Source organism: Cherax quadricarinatus, chromosome 1, assembly GCF_038502225.1.
Source record: "Cherax quadricarinatus isolate ZL_2023a chromosome 1, ASM3850222v1, whole genome shotgun sequence".
In the NCBI taxonomy this organism is placed as follows: Eukaryota; Metazoa; Arthropoda; class Malacostraca; order Decapoda; family Parastacidae; genus Cherax; species Cherax quadricarinatus.
In genome coordinates this window covers 15,123,575-15,144,749 of record NC_091292.1, presented here as the reverse complement: position 1 = coordinate 15,144,749, position 21,175 = coordinate 15,123,575, and the positions used below count along the sequence as shown (strand labels likewise).

Sequence of the window (21,175 nt, the reverse complement as noted above, 5' to 3'; positions counted from 1 at the left end):
TCGTAGTGCGGTAATTAGGAGGAAGTGTGGAGTTATTAAAAGTATTAGTCAGAGGGTTGAAAAGGGACTGTTGAGGTAGTTTGGTCATTTAGAGAGAATGGAACAAAGTAGAATGACTAACTTGGAGAGAGTATAAATCTGTAGGGAAAGGAAGGCGAAGTAGGGATCATCCCCAAAAAGATTGAAGGGAGGGGGGGTAAAGGTTTTGTAGGCGAGGGACTTGGACTTGCAGCAAGCATGCATGAGCATGTTAGATAGGAGTGAAAGGAGACGAATGGTTTTTGGGATCTGACATGCTGTTGTAGTGTGAGCAAGGTAACTTTTATGAAGAGATTCAGGAAAACTGGTTAGCTGGACTTTCATCCTGAAGATGGGAAGGGCAGTGCCTGCACTCTGAAGGAGTGGGTATGTTGAAATTGGAGGGTAATGTGATTGTTATGTGAGCACACATCTGAAAAAACAGTGAATGAATGACGGTGAATGCATTTTCTTCTTTGGGTCAACCTGCCATGAAGGGAGATGGCCATTAAGCTAAGTAAAATTATTTTCAATAAAATGTACATTTCCCAGTAAAGGTGGAGAGTTTTGTGTTTGGTTTACATTCTTATGCTAATCCTTTTATACTGATAGCTGCAAAAATAAATTATTGGACACTCTTCACCTTTCATCTGTAATTACAGTGTATGTTTCTTAATAATTCATAATGAGACAGCTATTAATAACTTCACAACAGCAATGACCAACACTGGCAAACCAAGCTAGAAATCAATACAGATACCAACGAATGTATTAATAATTTTCTAAAAAAGACCCAATACCTCTATAACATGCATTGCCCTAAAAAAAACTAAACAGATCACAACTAAGAGATTGAACAGTCCCTGGCTAACACCCAGCATCCTCAAATCCATAAATATAAAGGACCAGCATGAAAAACAGTAAAGAATGGGCCAAATAACCAGAGACCAAACAAGACGTTACTCATCAATTCCAACCAGCCTGATAAGAAGGGCAAAAAAATTATATTATGAGAACAGATTACTTAACTTAAAAGGTGATATGAAAAAGACCTGGAAAACCCTATCTGAAATTCTAGGAACTAAAAAATTACCAGGAAACAGAACAATCAAACTAACAAAACCAGATGAACCCCAACTCCCACCAACTGAAACAGTAACCAAGCTCAATGTTTTCTTCTCCACCATAGGAAAAAACTTAGTGAGCAAAATCCCAAGCTCAAACACCCTCCTAATGACTATCTCACTGGCACCTACCCGAACACGCTATTCCTAGCTTCGATCAACCCAGCAGAAGTCTCACCTATTATCAACACACTAAAGAGCAAGGCAGGAGATTTAAATAATTTACTACCCTTTATATACAAAGAACCTTCTCAAGTGATGTCACCAATTACTGAAATGCTCTTTAACAAATCCATCGAATCCTCTACCTTCCCCTCAATTCTCAAAATAGTGAGGGTCACCCCGATACATAAAGGAGGAGATCAAACAGAACTGAATAACTACAGGCCAATATCTAACTTACCCCTTCTCTCTAAAATCTTTGAAAAATTATTTCATAGGCAGATCTATTCCTACCTCGTCTCCCACAACATACTCAACCCCTGTCAGTTTGGGTTCAGGCCTAATAAAAACATGAACGATGCTATTATACACATGCTAGAACTAATATACACAGCACTCGAGAAAAGAGAAGTCCCATTGGGAATCTTCATTGATCTACGTAAAGTTTTTGATACAGTTGACCATGATTTGTTACAAATAAAATTATCACATTATGGTATAAGAGGGCACTCCCTCAACTACCTAAAGTCATACCTTAGCAACAGAAGCCAATATGTGTACACGAATGGAGCTAACTCTTCCACACAACCAATTACAGTCGGTGTCCCACAGGGAAGTGTCCTTGGCCCACTTCTCTTTCTCATTTACAAAAACGACCTACCAAATGCATCTCAACTACTCGAACCCATACTATTTGCAGATGACACTACATACGTCTGCTCTCACCCAAGCCCAGTCATACTAGCCAATACTGTAAACACTGAATTACAGAAAATATCTACCTGGATGATGATTAACAAGCTTACTCGACAACAACCTAAATTTCAGCACCCATATCCAACACATAACAAAAAAAGTATCCCAAACAGTGGGGATCCTCTCCAAGATACAATACTACGTGCCGCAAACTGCCCTTCTCACACTATACCATTCACTTATATATCCATACCTCACCTATGCTATCTGTGCTTGGGGTTCAACTGCAGCAACACACCTAAAGCCAATAATAACCCAACAAAAAACAGCAGTAAGAATAATCACTAAATCCCATCCCTGGCAACACACCCCCCCACTCTTCATAGATCTAAACTTACTCCCTGTTCAGAACATCCACACTTACTACTGTGCAATCTATATCTACAGGACCTTAAATTCCAATATTAACCTTGACCTAAAATGCTTTCTTGATAGTTGTGACAGGATCCACAGGCATAACACCAGACACAAACATCTCTATGACATTCCCCGTGTTCGACTAAACCTTTACAAAAATTCAATGTATTTCAAAGGACCTAAAATCTGGAACACCCTGCCTGAAAACTCTAGAACTGCAGACACATTCATCACTTTCAAAACTACAGTTAGAAAACATCTAACCCCGACAACTAACTATACATGATAACCACCTGGTGGTTCACAATTACACTCACTCACCCACTGACTATAAACCCAGAAATACTAATCTTAATCTTAAAATAATAAATTCTAACTAGTCATAAGTTTGCCTATGATACTCCAATATAGACACCTTGTACTGTGCAAAAACAAAAGCATTCACATTGCTAAACTCACAAATTATGATGTAGTCACTTAGCCTTAATACCATAATCTGTAAGGATTTAATGTTAAGAATTAATCTAAGTCTGCGTAAAATGCCTAGCCATGCTAGGTGTCCTAGTGGCCCCCTCTGTAATTAGTATTTTATAACATGTAAACCACACAATACCCAAAACCTGTAAACCCCACATTGTAACCCTTATAGAGAATAAACTTGAACTGAATTGAATTGAATTGACAAAACCTATTTAAGTTCCCCTTAACATAATGATAAATGGATCACCTATCACAAAACTCACAGAGGGAAAATTCTTAGGAATCCACCTTGATAATAGCCTCAAATTTCAGACACATAACAACTTTCCAAGAAAGTCTCCAAGACTGTAGGCATACTATCGAAAATACGGTACTATGTTCTACAGTCAGCTCTCCTTGCCCTGTATCACTCTCATTTATCCCTATCTCACCTATGGAATCTGTGCATGGGGGTCAACAACAATAAATCATCTCAGACCATTAATTACCCAGCAAAAGGCTGCAGTCAGAATGATGATAAATTCCCACTCCAGACAGCACACTCCACCAATATTCAAAGTCTATACTTACTCACCATACAAAACATCCATACTTATTATTGTGCCTACTACATACAAAGAACATTAAACTCAGATATAAACCCTCCCCTCAAACTTCTCCTTACCAACCTGTTCCTATCTGATAGTTCACACTGACAGTGATGGAAGTGGAAATCTGACGTTGAGACGAATTCAAAATTTAGCGCCGTCTTTGCGATCAGTCTAGTGTCATAAACAAAAAATCTACCGAAAGGAATGACCAGACTCTTCTGTTCCTATCTGATAGTTCTGACAGTGATGGAAGTGGAAATGAAGACGAATTCTTTATTGATAATAGTGCAGAAAACCTTGACGATCCTCAACCTTCTACCTCTGGTGTGGGCACTCGTCAGTCATGGTCGGTTGTACCTCAATGCAAGAGAAAACTATTATTTTCGCGTGGCCAGGCCTCTGACTTCAGTAATGATGATGATAGTGACGTGGGTTGTGATTTTATTGCTCTTGACGATCATTCAAGTAGTGAGGAATCATATTCACCAGTGAAGCATCGGTATGTATGCCGCCGCATGTGCTCAGGTGGTGTACCCTATGTCGTGCCCAGGGGATGGAGTACATCCCGGAGTACATCCCGTGGCCCTACACCAGGTATAGATAGTGATAGTGAGGATGATGTGGCTACACTTGGCATGGATAGACCACAGGCATCAGTAGATGGTGGTAGTGGTGATGGTAGTGCCACGGCCGTGCGTGACTCACCAGCCCAGGCTGGGACCCACGCTGACTCCGCAGTTCAAGGACAAAGCGGAGCATCAGCCACCAGCCCACCACAACTACCCGCACAACCAGCCTATGATGTCCAGTATCCACCAGCAAACCGTATCTGGGATTGGCAGCAAAATCCCAATTTTGTTCCCAAGTGGAATTCTACCAACTTGTCCCCTTGGAAACACTGCAAATGAATTGGAATTCTTTGAGCTATTCTTTGACCAGCCATTGATGGAAACTATTGTCAGGGAAAGTAATAAATATTTTGAGTACACCATGGCAAATACGATCATATCACCACAGTCAAGACTACACCGGTGGAAAGAGATGACTGTTGCAGAAATGTATTTGCTTTTTGCAACAATAATGCTTATGCCTCATGTCTATAAGCATAATATAAAAGCATACTGGTCCACAGATCGGCTAATTTCTACCCCATTCTTCAGTGAAATCATCCCAATGAACAGGTTTATCTTACTGTTACGTATGTTGCACTTCTCTGACAAAACCAGGCCTGACAAAAGTGACAGGTTATACAAGCTTAGAAATGTTTTTATGTATCTCAAACAAAAGTTCAGCATGTACTTTTATCCATTCAAGAATCTTGTATTTGACGAGTCTTCGATTTTGTTCAAAGGTAGGCTGTCATTCAAGCAGTATATACCAAGCAAGAGGAAACGCTTTGGTATAAAACTTTTTGTACTCTGTGACTGTGACAGTGGCTTGGTATTGGATATTGTTGTATACACGGGAAGTAAAACATTGAAAGATACCAAGATGTTATTGGGTATCTCAGGTGGCGTAGTGAGAAGCATGATGACACCTTATCTTGGTAAGGGGCATACATTATATACCGATAACTGGTACACAAGCCCATTACTCAGTGATTTCTTGCGAGTGAACAAGACAGATGTGTGGGGCACAGTGCGTTCTAATTGTAAACATATGCCCAGGCTCAACGCAGGTGCTCGTGGTGATGACGTGCAGGTGTTTACTGCCAATGACATCATGGCATTACGGTGGCATGACAAACGAGATGTCACATTGTTGACAACTATTCACCGTAATGAAATGCAAGACAGTGGCAAAGTTGATCGAGTGACTAATGAACGTATTCGAAAACCAGTGACAGTGATTGATTATACACAAAACATGCACTTGGTTGACAAATGTGACATGCAGATTGGCTTTGTTGACTGTGTTCATAAAAGTTACAAGTGGTACATGAAACTTTTCTTCCATCTCATGGACATTTCAATGCTCAATGCATATAATATGTACTAAATGAAGACTGGCAACAGACCACCGTATGGTGAATTTTGTTTGTCTGTTGTCAGACAACTCATAATGAAGTACCAGGTAACAACACCTGCTATACAACAAGGTCCTCGAACTCCTCAGGATATACCCAAGCGTTTGAGGAGGGAAGGTGATTATTTCATAATACAGCTTCCTTCAACTCAAGAGAAATTTGCTCAGAAGAGATGCATCGTCTGTGCACAAACAAAACGACGGCAACAAAGACTCAAAGACACTTGGTTTATGTGTGAGGAATGTAAGGTGCCTCTGTGCATGGTGCCTTGTTTTAAGGAGTTCCACAAGCTCCAGCAGTTCTAAAACCATGTCCAGTGATTGTAAATATGTAAATATATCATAGAACATTAGTATTATACAAGATTTGTGCATGTTTATTGTAATAAACAACAGTGGTAAACAATAATATGATAATAACTTTAGTGCAGTTAGTGTTCAATACAGTGAGTTTATATATATACATTATATACAGTATTGATCTCTCAGGCCCCAAATGTTAGTAGGAAAAGAAAAAAATTAGAAAAGAAAAAACTACAAAAAACGGTAAACAAAGTAATATGCATATCTGGAAATCGTCGCCGTTGCCACCACCACGTCATTTGGGGTCAACTTCTCGGCACTGTAACTCGGTAAGTACTGATCAGAAAAAAATTTTTTTGTCTTATTACCTTCACAAAAATATACTCTTTAATTCTATAAAAATTTAATTTTTTTTTTTTTTTCAAAATTTCTTGGACACTGGAGCACCACTTCAGATTTTAGCCTTGGACCCTGAAGGGGTTAAAAACCACCTCCTCACCTAAAACTAATTACACAGTATTTAACTTTACCTACATAGTTAACAAATCACTTTCTACTGCCTCAAAATATCAATATGCACTGTGTTACTCCCCTAGCCTTAGGATCCCATAATTAAATGCTCACAGATCAATAAATTCTCATATCTAACCTAATGCAAATATTAAATAACATATCTCATAAATGTATAACCCAGTTGTATAATTAGAGAAACCTTATCAAACTATGTTTTTATAGCATTACCTAATAGAATAATCCCTTCTCTTGAATGCACTGTAACTCATCTAACGACCATATGAACTGTTACTGCCCTACAGATCATTGAATTTATTTGATTAGATCTGATTATTAAATTATACGGTTACATATAGTAAATTGATCATTTTGTTATAGTACTAACTGCAATGTTACAAAATTGTAAAACTATAATGCTTCAAAATTGAAATGTTCAAATTCATTGTTTAAAATAACTATTGTACTTGATATTGTAAATTGTCTACAGTAACTGTTACCATTAAATCTATTATAGCTTAAATAGTCTTAAGTTAATTTTAAGCCTGCCCGTAATGCTCTGCATACAAGGGGCTTTCGACATGTACACCCAACTACTGTAATACCTTGTACAACTATGTATCATGTCCTAATAAAATATTTATTATAAGAAATTTTTATTTGTAAAACAGTGTTGCTTAACCCTTTCAGGGTCCGTCCCATAGATCTACGGCTTTACGTTCAGGGTCCAAACCGTAGATCTACGCCATGAGCTCAGCTCACTCTGATAAACTGTGAGTGGTACATTTGGGCCTAGATATGAGAGAATACATCTATGTGGTATGTGTGCACCACATAAAACAGATCCTGCAGCACACTGTGTATAATGAGAGAAAAAAAAATGAAATCATGATTTTTCGATTAAAACAGCAACTTTGCAGTGTTTTTTCGTATGTTTTTTATAGTTGTATTTGCGATTTCTTGGTCTCATTTGATAGAATGGAAGACATATTACAGAAATAGAGATAATTTTGATTGGTTTTAGCACTGGAAATGGCTTGAAACTGAGCTCAAAGTAGCAGAAATGTTAAATTTTTGACGATATTCAAGAGTAAACAAACGACCTCACACGTCTAATACACGTCAGCTGGTGGGTCTAATATACATTCACAAATATGGTGATGATATTTATACAATTATTATAGTATTGCATAACAGTAAATCTTGTATTTTTTGGTGTGAATAAAAATTCATTATGTGAATAAAAAATCAAAATGGAATTTATTTGTAAAGCCTCAAAACATAACTAATGAACAGAGGAAATGTTAGTTTAGTGCCAGGAATGCCTACATTGTTCATTCTGGACCCTATTTTGAAATTGGAATATTTTGAACTTTGTGTTAAATTGGCCAAATTAACAATTTCCGATCACTTTATTTTGTAGTTGAAACAGTTGACTTGGCGATTTCTTGTGCTCAATCGATAGAATAGAAGTAATACTAGTGAAATAGCTAAGAATTTGGTTGACTGGAATAATGTAATTGGCCTAAAATGGGAGTCAAAGTCGGCAAAATCGCCGATTCGTAAATATCGCTGACACATCAAAATTCACGAGAGCATAATTTCGTCAATTTTCCACCAAATTTCGTACTTTTTGTTTTATTACCTTCACAAAAAGATTCTCTACGATTTCATAAGAAAAAATAACAAATTTTTTTTTTGAAAATTCTTGGACACTGGTGCGTGACTCCAGATTTGGGCCTTGGACCCTGAAAGGGTTAATATTATAGCCTTATTTTAAATTTGCATCACCTCTGTTAGACTTCTTGTATTAATCAAAATGACATGCTCTCAAGACTGCTAAATTTATCAGTGCATAGTGTTATTGTAGTAATTTAGATTCTTACATTATCAACAAAAAAAAGTGAATCAAACCCAATTTGAATCTAGAAAAAAATAATAAATGAATAACATTCTTTTCTTTAATCCTTTCACTGCTGACACCCCTCCCCCTCCCAATTAAAAAACTGCTTGTGTTGCAGTTGCAGTTTAAAAAAAAAAAAAAAAATTTTAACATGTCTGCGATTTCCTACCAAGGCAAGGTGACCCAAAAAGAAAAAAAAAAAACTTTCATCATTCAGCACTTTCACCATCACTCATACATAATCACCGTCTTTGCAGAGGTGCTCAGATACAACAGCTTAGACATCCCTCCAAATTGCCAATATACCAAATCTCTCCTTTAAAGTGTAGGCATTGTACTTCCCATTTCCAGGACTCAAGCCCGGCTAACAGGTTTCCCTGAATCCCTTCACAAAATACAGTGGAACCTTGACTTATGAGTTTAATCTGTTCTAGGAGCTAGCTTGTAACTCAATTTACTCATCTATCAAATTAATTTTCCTCATTTAAATTAATTGAAAAGCCATTAATTCGTTCCTGCACTCTTGAGAGACGAGAAAAAATACTTGAATATGACGCTATTATCAACTGTACAGTTTATTTATCTATCACAATTCATCTAATATGACATAATAAACAATTAGCACAGAAACATGATATATACTCTAGAATGAATAAAATAGGCCATAATATGGTGGCAGAGGCAAAATCATCTGCCATTTCTGTCCCAATTTCACTCTAGTATCTTCCCATGTTCTTACTGTAAGAGAAAACAGAGTATATTTGAGGCTAACTGCAGTAGATCACTAGGACCCATGGTTAGAAAAAAAGAAATTTGGCCAATTGACTGTAAGAAAAATGCAAACAAGCACGAGAGAACTGCCCCCACAGGGATGTAAACATGTTTACTGCTGATCAGCTGTGCCAACTAGCAGAAGCAATCTGAATTATTACTACATACGTATTATGCATTATTATATTATTATTAACCCTTTCAGGGTCCAAGGCCCAAATCTGGAGTCACGCCCCAGTGTCCAAGAATTTTCAAAAAAAAAATTTGTTATTTTTTCTTATGAAATCGTAGAGAATCTTTTTGTGAAGGTAATAAAACAAAAAGTACGAAATTTGGTGGAAAATTGACGAAATTATGCTCTCGCGAATTTTGATGTCTCAGCGATATTTACGAATCAGCGATTTTGCCGACTTTGACTCCCATTTTAGGCCAATTACATTATTCCAATCAACCAAATTCTTAGCTATTTCACTAGTATTACTTCTATTCTATCGATTGAGCACAAGAAATCGCCAAGTCAACTGTTTCAACTACAAAATAAAGTGATCGGAAATTGTTAATTTGGCCAATTTAACACAAAGTTCAAAATATTCCAATTTCAAAATAGGGTCCAGAATGAACAATGTAGGCATTCCTGGCACTAAACTAACATTTCCTCTGTTCATTAGTTATGTTTTGAGGCTTTACAAATAAATTCCATTTTGATTTTTTATTCACATAATGAATTTTTATTCACACCAAAAAATAGAAGATTTACTGTTATGCAATATTGTAATAATTGTATAAATATCATCACCATATTTGTGAATGTATATTAGACCCACCAGCTGACGTGTATTAGATGTGTGAGGTCGTTTGTTTACTCTTGAATATCGGCAAAAATTTAAAATTTCTGCTACTTTGAGCTCAGTTTCAAGCCATTTCCAGTGCTAAAACCAATCAAAATCATCTCTATTTCTGTAATATGTCTTCCATTCTATCAAATGAGACCAAGAAATCGCAAATACAACTATAAAAAACATACGAAAAAACACTGCAAAGTTGCCGTTTTAATCGAAAAATCATGATTTCATTTTTTTCTCTCATTATACACAGTGTGCTGCAGGATCTGTTTTATGTAGTGCACACATACCACATATATGTATTCTCTCATATCTAGGCCCAAATGTACCACTCACAGTTTATCAGAGTGAGCTGAGCTCATGGCGTAGATCTACGGTTTGGACCCTGAACGTAAAGCTGTAGATCTACGGGACGGACCCTGAAAGGGTTAATTTAGGGAACTGAAGCTTTATCATTATTATAATTATTATTATTATTAATTTAGGGAACTGATGCTCTAACATTATAATAATAATAATATTATTATTACTGTTATTAATTTAGGGAACTGAAGCTCTATCATTATTATTATTAATTTAGGGAACTGAAGCTCTATCATTATTATTATTATTAATTTAGGGAACTGAAGCTCTATCATTATTATTATTAATTTAGGGAACTGAAGCTCTATCATTATTATTATTATTAATTTAGGGAACTGAAGCTCTATCGTTATTATAATAATACAGTAGAACGCCGATGAAGAATTGCTGCACAATTTTATGTAACACGTCGTATAATTAATTTAACATGGTTCAGTTTGTGGGAAGAAAAAAAAAAAATTCTCTTTTGCTCAAGCTGCTGCCTTGTTGTGTAGCAGCTGGGGAGCCATCCCCTACCACTCCCTGACACCACCCCCACCATCCCAGCATTCGTAATTCATACATGTCCAGTCTTTCTCTGCTACAAGGTAGCCGAATTGTCAACTGTGTTATGATATTTTAATTACTATATTTTGTATCTGCCAAGCAATCATGATACCCAGTAGCCATACTAGTGTTGCTGAAAATGGCACAAAGAGGTATAAGCACTTAAGTCTTAGAATTAACACAGATATTAGACAAGAGATAACCTGTAGCCGTAACTGAAGTGTTAATTTGTACACAGAAAAAGAGGTTAACATGAGTTTGTGACTGATTTACTGAATGACTTGACTTATTGAGTGACTTGACTGACTTACTGAATGACTTGACTGACTTACTGAGTAACTTGACTGTAATATTATATTATTATTATTGCTGAGAAGAAAAAGAGAATGATTTCCATGGAATTAAAGCATGAAATCATAGATAAACAAGCGAGGTGTCCAGTTTTTGGGTTGAGGGGGAAGAGGGAGGGGGGAGCTGACTCGTAACTCAGAGCAAAAAATCGACCCAAGGACAGCTCGTATCTCAAAAAACTCGTAAGTTGGGACACTCATAAGTCAAGGTTCCACTGTATTACCCTGCTCACACTCCAACAGCATGTCCATTAAAAACCACTTATCTCCATGCACTCCTATCTAATGTGGTCACATAAGCCTGCTGGATGCTGAAGCTCTTAAAACTCAAAGCCTTTTTACCCCCTCCATTCAACCATTGCTGGGATGATCCCATACCCCTCCTACCTTTCACCTAAAATTTATACATCTTCTTTGTTAACCTATCCCTGTCTATCCTCTCTACTTGCCCAACCCACCTCAACAACTCCTCCTCAGACATCTGAATTATACCCTTGATGGCTTCCACATTGCCTTTTAATTTCTATGCACAATATTCACACCATGTGAAATCTCTGCTACCTCCAGCTGAAAGTGCTGGTATCAATATACTCTATTACACTCCCCTTTTTGCCTCTATTAGATATTCTTTCCTTCCACAGATGCCTCAACATACCACCTGTGAAGGCTTACTCAGCCCTGTAACAACTTCAGACAGTATTACCAAGGCTGGCTCCTCCTCAGGAAAATTAATGAATAGAAAAAGAAATAATAATTCACAAAGATAAACACCTTATTATTTATTAAAGCAAACATAAAACAATAAAACATGAAAGGTATATCCTATTTGAAAGAAAAATGAAAAATGAAATGAATAAAATAACATTTGAACTCAACGCTAATATATATAGGGGTGTCTGGTGTTGGTGACACTGAGTGTTGTTGAAATCGTAGAAGTTGCTGATGATGGGGAGGGGGGGGTCGCAGGTGTTGGTTACAACCCACCGGTTCGTTCTTCACAGTATAGCCGTGAGTATTCTATCCCGATGACAGGAAAGCAGGTTCTTTACCGCTGCAATGATGAGGGGTTACGTCCTGCAATTTCATACATGTGCACAGGTAATTAAATCCAAAAAGGGGAAGTCTCAGGACGTTAGTCCATCTCCATCAATTCTACTCGTTGATTGGCAGGTGACCCTCTCTGTCATCCAAGCTGGAAAGATAGACAGGTTACCCACTGCTTAAGAAATCACTCTCCATGATAAGTACAATACCTAAAAGATGTGGCGATTATTACAACAGTCAACTTAGAGCAAGACTGAAAGGACTAAGTTTATTATTGGTCAAAAAATGAAGCTTTCAACCAATAAATCCACTAGAATACAAGGCAGGCATGTACTTACAGTAGTGCTGGGAGCTGTGAGTCTAGTGATTACTGTTTGGACCGGAGCCCCACACGTCACCTTTTGGGGGGGGGGGAGGAGGGGAAGGGATAGCGGGAGCTAGACTGACCCTACCTTAACAAGCAGCCGGCAATCAAACTATCACTTTCAGGGTGGGGGGAAAAAAGGCGGGAATAGCGGGAGCTAGACTTACCTTACCCTAACAAGTAGCCGGCAAGCAAACTATCACTTTCGGGGAGGGGGAAAAAGGAAGGGGGGGATAGCGGGAGCTGGACTTACCCTACCTTAACAAGTAGCTGGCAATGAAACTATTGTTACTATATCGCTACTCCTACCTATTGAACTTTTCCCTCACACCACCTCCCCATATATTCTATGGTTCACCTAATCATTCATAAACCCATCTGACATGTCCACTCTCAAATATTTAAATACATCCACTTCTTCCATACTCCTTTTTTCCTCCTCCATACTCCTTTTTTCCTATCTGATATTCAATCTATCACTGCCTAGACTTGTTACCCTCATCACCTCTCTTTCTCTACATTCACTTTTAATTTCCTTTTACATCTCCTCCCAATTTCATTAACCATCCTAAAAGAACTGTGCCATGAGCAAAGAGTAACTAGATTATCTCCCACTCTGAATCAGATCTGACATCTTTCAATCACACCCCCATTGCCAAAATTTACATGATCATTCTAGAAACTGATCCAAGCAGACAATACAGCTTTAGAATCATTGGAGTTTCAGTGCAATTCATAGCTACAGGGAGTTTCATAGAAAGGAAAAAAAAAAAAAGGCAAATTATACAGTCTTTATAGGCAAGTATTTTTGTGCAAGCTTGGCAAAAAAAGTCAGATAACTCGCAGCAAGTTTCCTCTCACAATGAGGTAGACAATTTTGCTTCTATCTTCCCTACTCACCAATACCAATGCACTAACACACACACACACACACAGTAAATATCTCACAGTGGTACTCTATTATAATAAAGGTTTCCAAATTCAATTCAAGTTTGTTCTCTATAATGGTTACAATGTGGGGTTTACAGGTTTTGGGTATTTTGTGGTTTACATGTTATAAAATACTAATTACAGAGGGGGCCACTAGGACACCTAGCATGGCTAGGCATTTCGAGCAGACTTAGATTAATTCTTAACATTAAGTCCTTACAGATTCTATAAAGACAAATGAGTAAGTATACAGATAAGGGTAGAAAATTTGCATACATGCATCTTCAATGATGAACTGAAATACAAAGAATGAAATGAAATCCAAGGAAGATTCAGCAATATATACACTACTTAGATATCTGAAAACTACTGCAAAACTTGTATAATTTATCATCACTGACCTTAGCTTTCAACACGAAAGATTTATTATCTGTGAATATTTCAAAAGCTTTGGGAATGTGTCTGCTGCCACCTCTGTTAACCTTGACACTACGGATCTGATGCACATCAATGCCACCTTTCTCCTCCAGCTTGTCTTGCTCCTGTTTATAGATTATCATCATTATTATTAAATTAGGTGCTAATCCTGTAAGGGCCATATAGTGCTTTTATTTATTTATTTTATTTTATTTTATTTTTTTTTTTTCAACAAGTCGGTCGTCTCCCACCGAGGCAGGGTGACCCAAAAAAGAAAGAAAATCCCCAAAAAGAAAAAACTTTCATCATCATTCAACACTTTCACCACACTCACACATTATCACTGCTTTTGCAGAGGTGCTCAGAATACAACAGTTTAGAAGCATATACGTATAAAGATACACAACATATCCCTCCAAACTGTCAATATCCCAAACCCCTCCTTTAAAGTGCAGGCATTGTACTTCCCATTTCCAGGACTCAAGTCCGACTATATGAAAATAACCAGTTTCCCTGAATCCCTTCACTAAATATTACCCTGCTCACACTCCAACAGATCGTCAGGTCCCAAGTATCATTCGTCTCCATTCACTCCTATCTAACACGCTCATGCACGCTTGCTGGAAGTCCAAGCCCCTCGCCCACAAAACCTCCTTTACCCCCTCTTTCCAACCCTTTCGAGGACGACCCCTACCCCACCTTCCTTCCCCTATAGATTTATATGCTTTCCATGTCATTCTACTTTGATCCATTCTCTCTAAATGACCAAACCACCTCAACAACCCCTCTTCTGCCCTCTGACTAATGCTTTTATTAACTCCACACCTTCTCCTAATTTCCACACTCCGAATTTTCTGCATAATATTTACACCACACATTGCCCTTAGACAGGACATCTCCACTGCCTCCAACCATCTCCTCGCTGCTGCATTTACCACCCAAGCTTCACATCCATATAAGAGTGTTGGTACTACTATACTTTCATACATTCCCTTCTTTGCCTCCATAGATAACGTTTTTTGACTCCACACATACCTCAACGCACCACTCACCTTTTTTCCCTCATCAATTCTATGATTAACCTCATCCTTCATAAATCCATCCGCCGACACGTCAACTCCCAAGTATCTGAAAACATTCACTTCTTCCATACTCCTCCTCCCCAATTTGATATCCAATTTCTCTTTATCTAAATCATTTGATACCCTCATCACCTTACTCTTTTCTATGTTCACTTTCAACTTTCTACCTTTACACACATTCTCAAACTCATCCACTAACCTTTGCAATTTTTCTTTAGAATCTCCCATAAGCACAGTATCATCTGCAAAAAGTAACTGTGTCAATTCCCATTTTGAATTTGATTCCCCATAATTTAATCCCACCCCTCTCCCGAACACCCTAGCATTTACTTCTTTTACAACCCCATCTATAAATATATTAAACAACCATGGTGACATTACACATCCCTGTCTAAGACCTACTTTTACCGGGAAGTATTCTCCCTCTCTTCTACACACCCTAACCTGAGCCTCACTATCCTCATAAAAGCTCTTTACAGCATTTAGTAACTTACCACCTATTCCATAAACTTGCAACATCTGCCACATTGCTCCTCTATCCACTCTATCATATGCCTTTTCTAAATCCATAAATGCAATAAAAACTTCCCTACCTTTATCTAAATACTGTTCACATATATGCTTCAATGTAAACACTTGATCTACACATCCCCTACCCACTCTGAAGCCTCCTTGCTCATCCGCAATTCTACATTCTGTCTTACCTCTAATTCTTTCAATTATAACTCTACTGTATACTTTTCCTGGTATACTCAGTAAACTTATTCCTCTATAATTTTTACAATCTCTTTTGTCCCCTTTCCCTTTATATAAAGGGACTATACATGCTCTCCGCCAATCCCTAGGTACCTTCCCCTCTTTCATACATTTATTAAACAAAAGTACCAACCACTCCAACACTATATCCCCCCTGCTTTTAACATTTCTGTCATGATCCCATCAGTTCCAGCTGCTTTACCCCCTTTCATTCTACGTAATGCCTCACGTACCTCCACCACACTTACATTCTGCTCTTCTTCACTCCTAAAAGATGGTATACCTCCCTGGCCAGTGCATGAAATTACCGCCTCCCTTTCTTCCTCAACATTTAAAAGTTCCTCAAAATATTCTCGCCATCTACCTAATACCTCCCTCTCCCCATCTACTAACTCCCCTACTCTGTTTTTAATGGACAAATCCATACTTTCCCTAGGCTTTCTTAACTTGTTTAACTCACTCCAAAATTTTTTCTTATTTTCATTAAAATTTCTTGACAGTGCCTCTCCCACTCTTTCATCTGCTCTCCTTTTACACTCTCTCACCACTCTCTTCACCTTTCTTTTACTCTCCATATACTCTGCTCTTCTTATAACACTTCTGCTTTGTAAAAACCTCTCGTAAGCTACCTTTTTCTCTTTTATCACACCCTTTACTTCATCATTCCACCAATCACTCCTCTTTCCTCCTGCCCCCACCCTCCTATAACCACAAACTTCTGCCCCACATTCTAATACTGCATTTTCAAAACTATTCCAACCCTCTTCAACCCCCCCACTACTCATCTTTGCACTAGCCCACCTTTCTGCCAATAGTCGCTTATATCTCGCCCTAACTTCCTCCTCCCTTAGTTTATACACTTTCACCTCCCTCTTACTTGTTGTTGCCACCTTCCTCTTTTCCCATCTACCTCTTACTCTAACTGTAGCTACAACTAAATAATGATCTGACATATCAGTTGCCCCTCTATAAACATGTACATCCTGGAGCCTACCCATCAACCTTTTATCCACCAATACATAATCTAACAAACTACTTTCATTATGTGCTACATCATACCTTGTATATTTATTTATCCTCTTTTTCATAAAATATGTATTACTTATTACCAAATTTCTTTCTACACATAGCTCAATTAAAGGCTCCCCATTTACATTTACCCCTGGCACCCAAAATTTACCTACTACTCCCTCCATAACATTTTTACCCACTTTAGCATTGAAATCCCCAACCACCATTACTCTCACACTTGATTCAAAACTCCCCACGCATTCACTCAACATTTCCCAGAATCTCTCTCTCTCCTCTACACTTTTCTCTTCTCCAGGTGCATACACGCTTACTATAACCCATTTTTCACATCCAATCTTTATTTTACTCCACATAATCCTTGAATTTATACATTTGTAGTCCCTCTTTTCCTGCCATAGCTTATCCTTCAACATTATTGCTACTCCTTCTTTAGCTCTAATTCTATTTGAAACCCCTGACCTAATCCCATTTATTCCTCTCCATTGAAACTCTCCCACCCCCTTCAGCTTTGTTTCACTTAAAGCCAGGACATCCAGTTTCTTCTCATTCATAACATCCACAATCATCTCTTTCTTATCATTTGCACAACATCCACGCACATTCAGACTTCCCACTTTGACAATTTTCTTCTTCTTATTCTTTTTAGTAATCTTTACAGGAAAAGGGGTTACTAGCCCATTGTTCCCGGCATTTTAGTTGACTTTTACAACACGCATGGCTTACGGAGGAAAGATTCTTATTCCACTTCCCCATGGATATAAAAGGAAAAGTAATAAGACCAAGAACTATTAAGATAAAATCAAAGAAAACTCATCTGAGTGTGTATAAATAAACGTGTACATGTATGTGTAGTGTGACCTAAGTGTAAGTAGAAGTAGCAAGACGTACCTGTAATCTTGCATATTTATGAGACAGACAAAAGACACCAGCAATCCTACCATCATGTAAAACAATTACAGGCTTTCATTTTACACTCACTTGGCAGGACGGTAGTACCTCCCTGGGTGGTTGCTGTCTACCAACCTACTACCTACTACTATTTATTTATATATATATAATGAGGTAGTAGGTTGGTAGACAGTAACCGCCCAGGGAGGTACTACTGTTCTGCCAAGTGAATGTAAAACAAAAGCCTGTAATTGTTTTACATGATGGTAGGATTGCTGGTGTCTTTTTTCTGCCTCATAAACATGCAAGATTTCAGGTATGTCTTGCTACTTCTACTTACACTTAGGTCACACTACACATACATGTACTAGCATATATATACACACACCCCTCTGGGTTTTCTGCTATTTCCTTTCTGGTTCTTGTTCTTGTTTATTTCCTCTAATCTCCATGGGGAAGTGGAACAGAATTCTTCCTCCGTAAGCCATGCGTGTTGTAAGAGGCGACTAAAATGCCGGGAGTAAGGGGCTAGTAACCCCTTCTCCTGTATATATTACTAAATGTAAAAGAAGAAACTTTTGTTTTTCCTTTTGGGCCACCCCGCCTCGGTGGGATACGGCCAGTTTTGTCGAAAGAAGAAAAATATATATATATATATCTATATATATATATATATATATATATATATATATATATATATATATATATATATATATATATATATATATATATATATATATATATATATATATATATATATTTTTTTATTAGTATTATTATCACACTGGCCGATTCCCACCAAGGCAGGGTGGTCCGATAAAGAAAAACTTTCACCATCATTCACTCCATCACTGTCTTGCCAGAAGGGTGCTTTACACTACAGTTTTTAAACTGCAACATTAACACCCCTCCTTCAGAGTGCAGGCACTGTACTTCCCATCTCCAGGACTCAAGTCCGGCCTGCCGGTTTCCCTGAACCCCTTCATAAATGTTACTTTGCTCACACTCCAACTCCTATCAAACACGCTCATGTACACCTGCTGGAAGTCCAAGCCACTCGCACACAAAACCTCCTTTACCCCCTCCCTCCAACCTTAACTAGGCCGACCCCTACCCCGCCTTCCTTCCACTACAGACTGATACACTCTTGAAGTCATTCTGTTTCTCTCCATTCTCTCTACATGTCCAAACCACCTCAACAACCCTTCCTCAGCCCTCTGGACAACAGTTTTGGTAATCCCGCACCTCCTCCTAACTTCCAAACTACGAATTCTCTGCATTATATTCACACCACACATTGCCCTCAGACATGACATCTCCACTGCCTCCAGCCTTCTCCTCGCTGCAACATTCATCACCCATGCTTCACACCCATATAAGAGCGTTGGTAAAACTATACTCTCATACATTCCCCTCTTTGTCTCCATAGACTCCTAAGTGTGGAAATTAGGAGAAGGTGTGGAGTTAATAAAAGCATTTGTCAGAGGGCAGAAGAGGGGTTGTTGAAGTGGTTTGGTCATTTAGAGAGAATGGATCAAAGTAGAATGACATGGAAAGCATATAAATCTATAGGGGAAGGAAAGAGGGGTAGGGGTCGTCCTCGAAAGGGTTGGAAAGAGGGGGTAAAGGAGGTTTTGTGGGCGAGGGGTTTGGACTTCCAGCAAGCGTGCATGAGCGTGTTAGATAGGAGTGAATGGAGACGAATGATACTTGGGACCTGACGATCTGTTGGAGTGTGAGCAGGGTAATATTTAGTGAAGGGATTCAAGGAAACCGGTTATTTTCATATAGTCGGACTTGAGTCCTGGAAATGGGAAGTACAATGCCTGCACTTTAAAGGAGGGGTTTGGGATATTGGCAGTTTGGAGGGATATGTTGTGTATCTTTATACGTATATGCTTCTAAGCTGTTGTATTCTGAGCACCTCTGCAAAAGCAGTGATGTGTGAGTGTGGTGAAAGTGTTGAATGATGATGAAAGTATTTTCTTTTTGGGGATTTTCTTTCTTTTTTGGGTCACCCTGCCTCGGTGGGAGACAACCAACTTGTTGAAAAAAAAAATATATAATATATATATATATATATATATATATATATATATATATATATATACACACACACACACACACACACACACACACACACACACACACACACACACACACACACACACACACACACACACACACACACACACACACACACACATCAGTGAAGAGGCTGGGCCAGGAGCTATGACTCGACCCCTGCAACCACAAATAGGTGAGTACATATACATACATACAGGTTTCCCTCAACATTCACGTTTTCAGCTTTCGCGGGCTTCACACATTCGCTAATTCCCAACCGCCAAATTCCCAGCCACCAAATTCCCAGCCGCCAAATCATACTCAAGTTTCCCGCCACCTGCGAGTCCCTACCGACTCCCGCAACTGGCAGCCAGCCCTCCCACCACTCAGTGTGGTGAATGTTTTGTGTGTTCATTATTTGCTATTAAACCACAGTATAAATAATGTAAACCCATTCATGACTGCATATTGGAATGGCTATTCGGACAGGTATTAGACGGTGACATCATGTGTTTACTCTTGAACACAGCAAAGAATCAAACATTTCTGCTACTGGTAATAATAAATAATAATAATAATAATAATAATAATAATAATAATAATAATAATAATAATAATAATATTATTATTATTATTATTATTATTAAATATGGTATAATTGAAGAAGGAAGTTGTACAAAAATACGAGGGAGAGGTTGACACATCGTCAGTATGGCTTTGTTTATGCTGGAGTGAACATTAGTCTCCCTGCTCTTCCAAATATTTCACAATAATTCATTGTGTTTGGTGCTTGTAGATTGAGTGCGACTGGAGTGGTAGAGGCAGTGGTTGAGGCAGCGATTGAGGCAGCGATTGAGGCAGCGATTGAGGCAGTGGTTGAGGCAGCTGTTGTGGCAGCGATTGAGGCAGTTGTTGAGGCAGCTGTTGAGGCAGCAATTGAGGCAGCGATTGAGGGAGTGGGTAAGGCAGCTGTTGAGGCAGTGGTATTTAATAACATACATGTTAATAATAATAATAATAATACAAGTTATTAATAATATGTACTATTATTATTTATAACATAGTATATGTTATTAAATACCACTGCCTCAACTGCTGAATTATTGTGAAATGTTTGGAAGAGCAGGGAGACTAATGTTCACTCCAGCATAAACAAAGCCACACTGACAATGTGTCAACCACTCCCTCATATTTTTGTACAATTTCCTTCTTCAATCATATTATTATTATTATTATTATTATTATTATTATTATTATTATTGTTAATTATTATTATTATTATTATTACTACTGTTATTATTAGCAGTAGCAGAAATGTTTGATTCTTTGCTGTGTTCAAGAGTAAACACATGATGTCATCGTCCAATACCTGTCCGAACAGCCATTCCAATATGCAGTCATGAATGGGTTTACTTTATTTATACTGTAGTTTAATAGCAAATAATGAACAAACAAAACACTCACCACACTGAGTGGTGGGAGGGCTGGCTGCCAG

The 21,175-nt window shown here is 38.1% G+C and overlaps 1 protein-coding gene across 5 annotated transcripts in view; it reads right to left on the bottom strand.

The window, feature by feature from the left end:
* Window positions 1–21,175, bottom strand: part of melt (ventricular zone expressed PH domain-containing protein melted) — a 196,928-nt gene that overhangs the window by 11,591 nt on the left and 164,162 nt on the right. For all 5 annotated transcript variants that reach the window (XM_070096513.1, XM_070096606.1, XM_070096479.1 and 2 more), the window contains one exon: window positions 13,840–13,980. In XM_070096513.1, coding sequence (XP_069952614.1) covers window positions 13,840–13,980 — 141 coding nt within the window. The remainder of the gene's footprint in view (window positions 1–13,839; window positions 13,981–21,175) is intronic.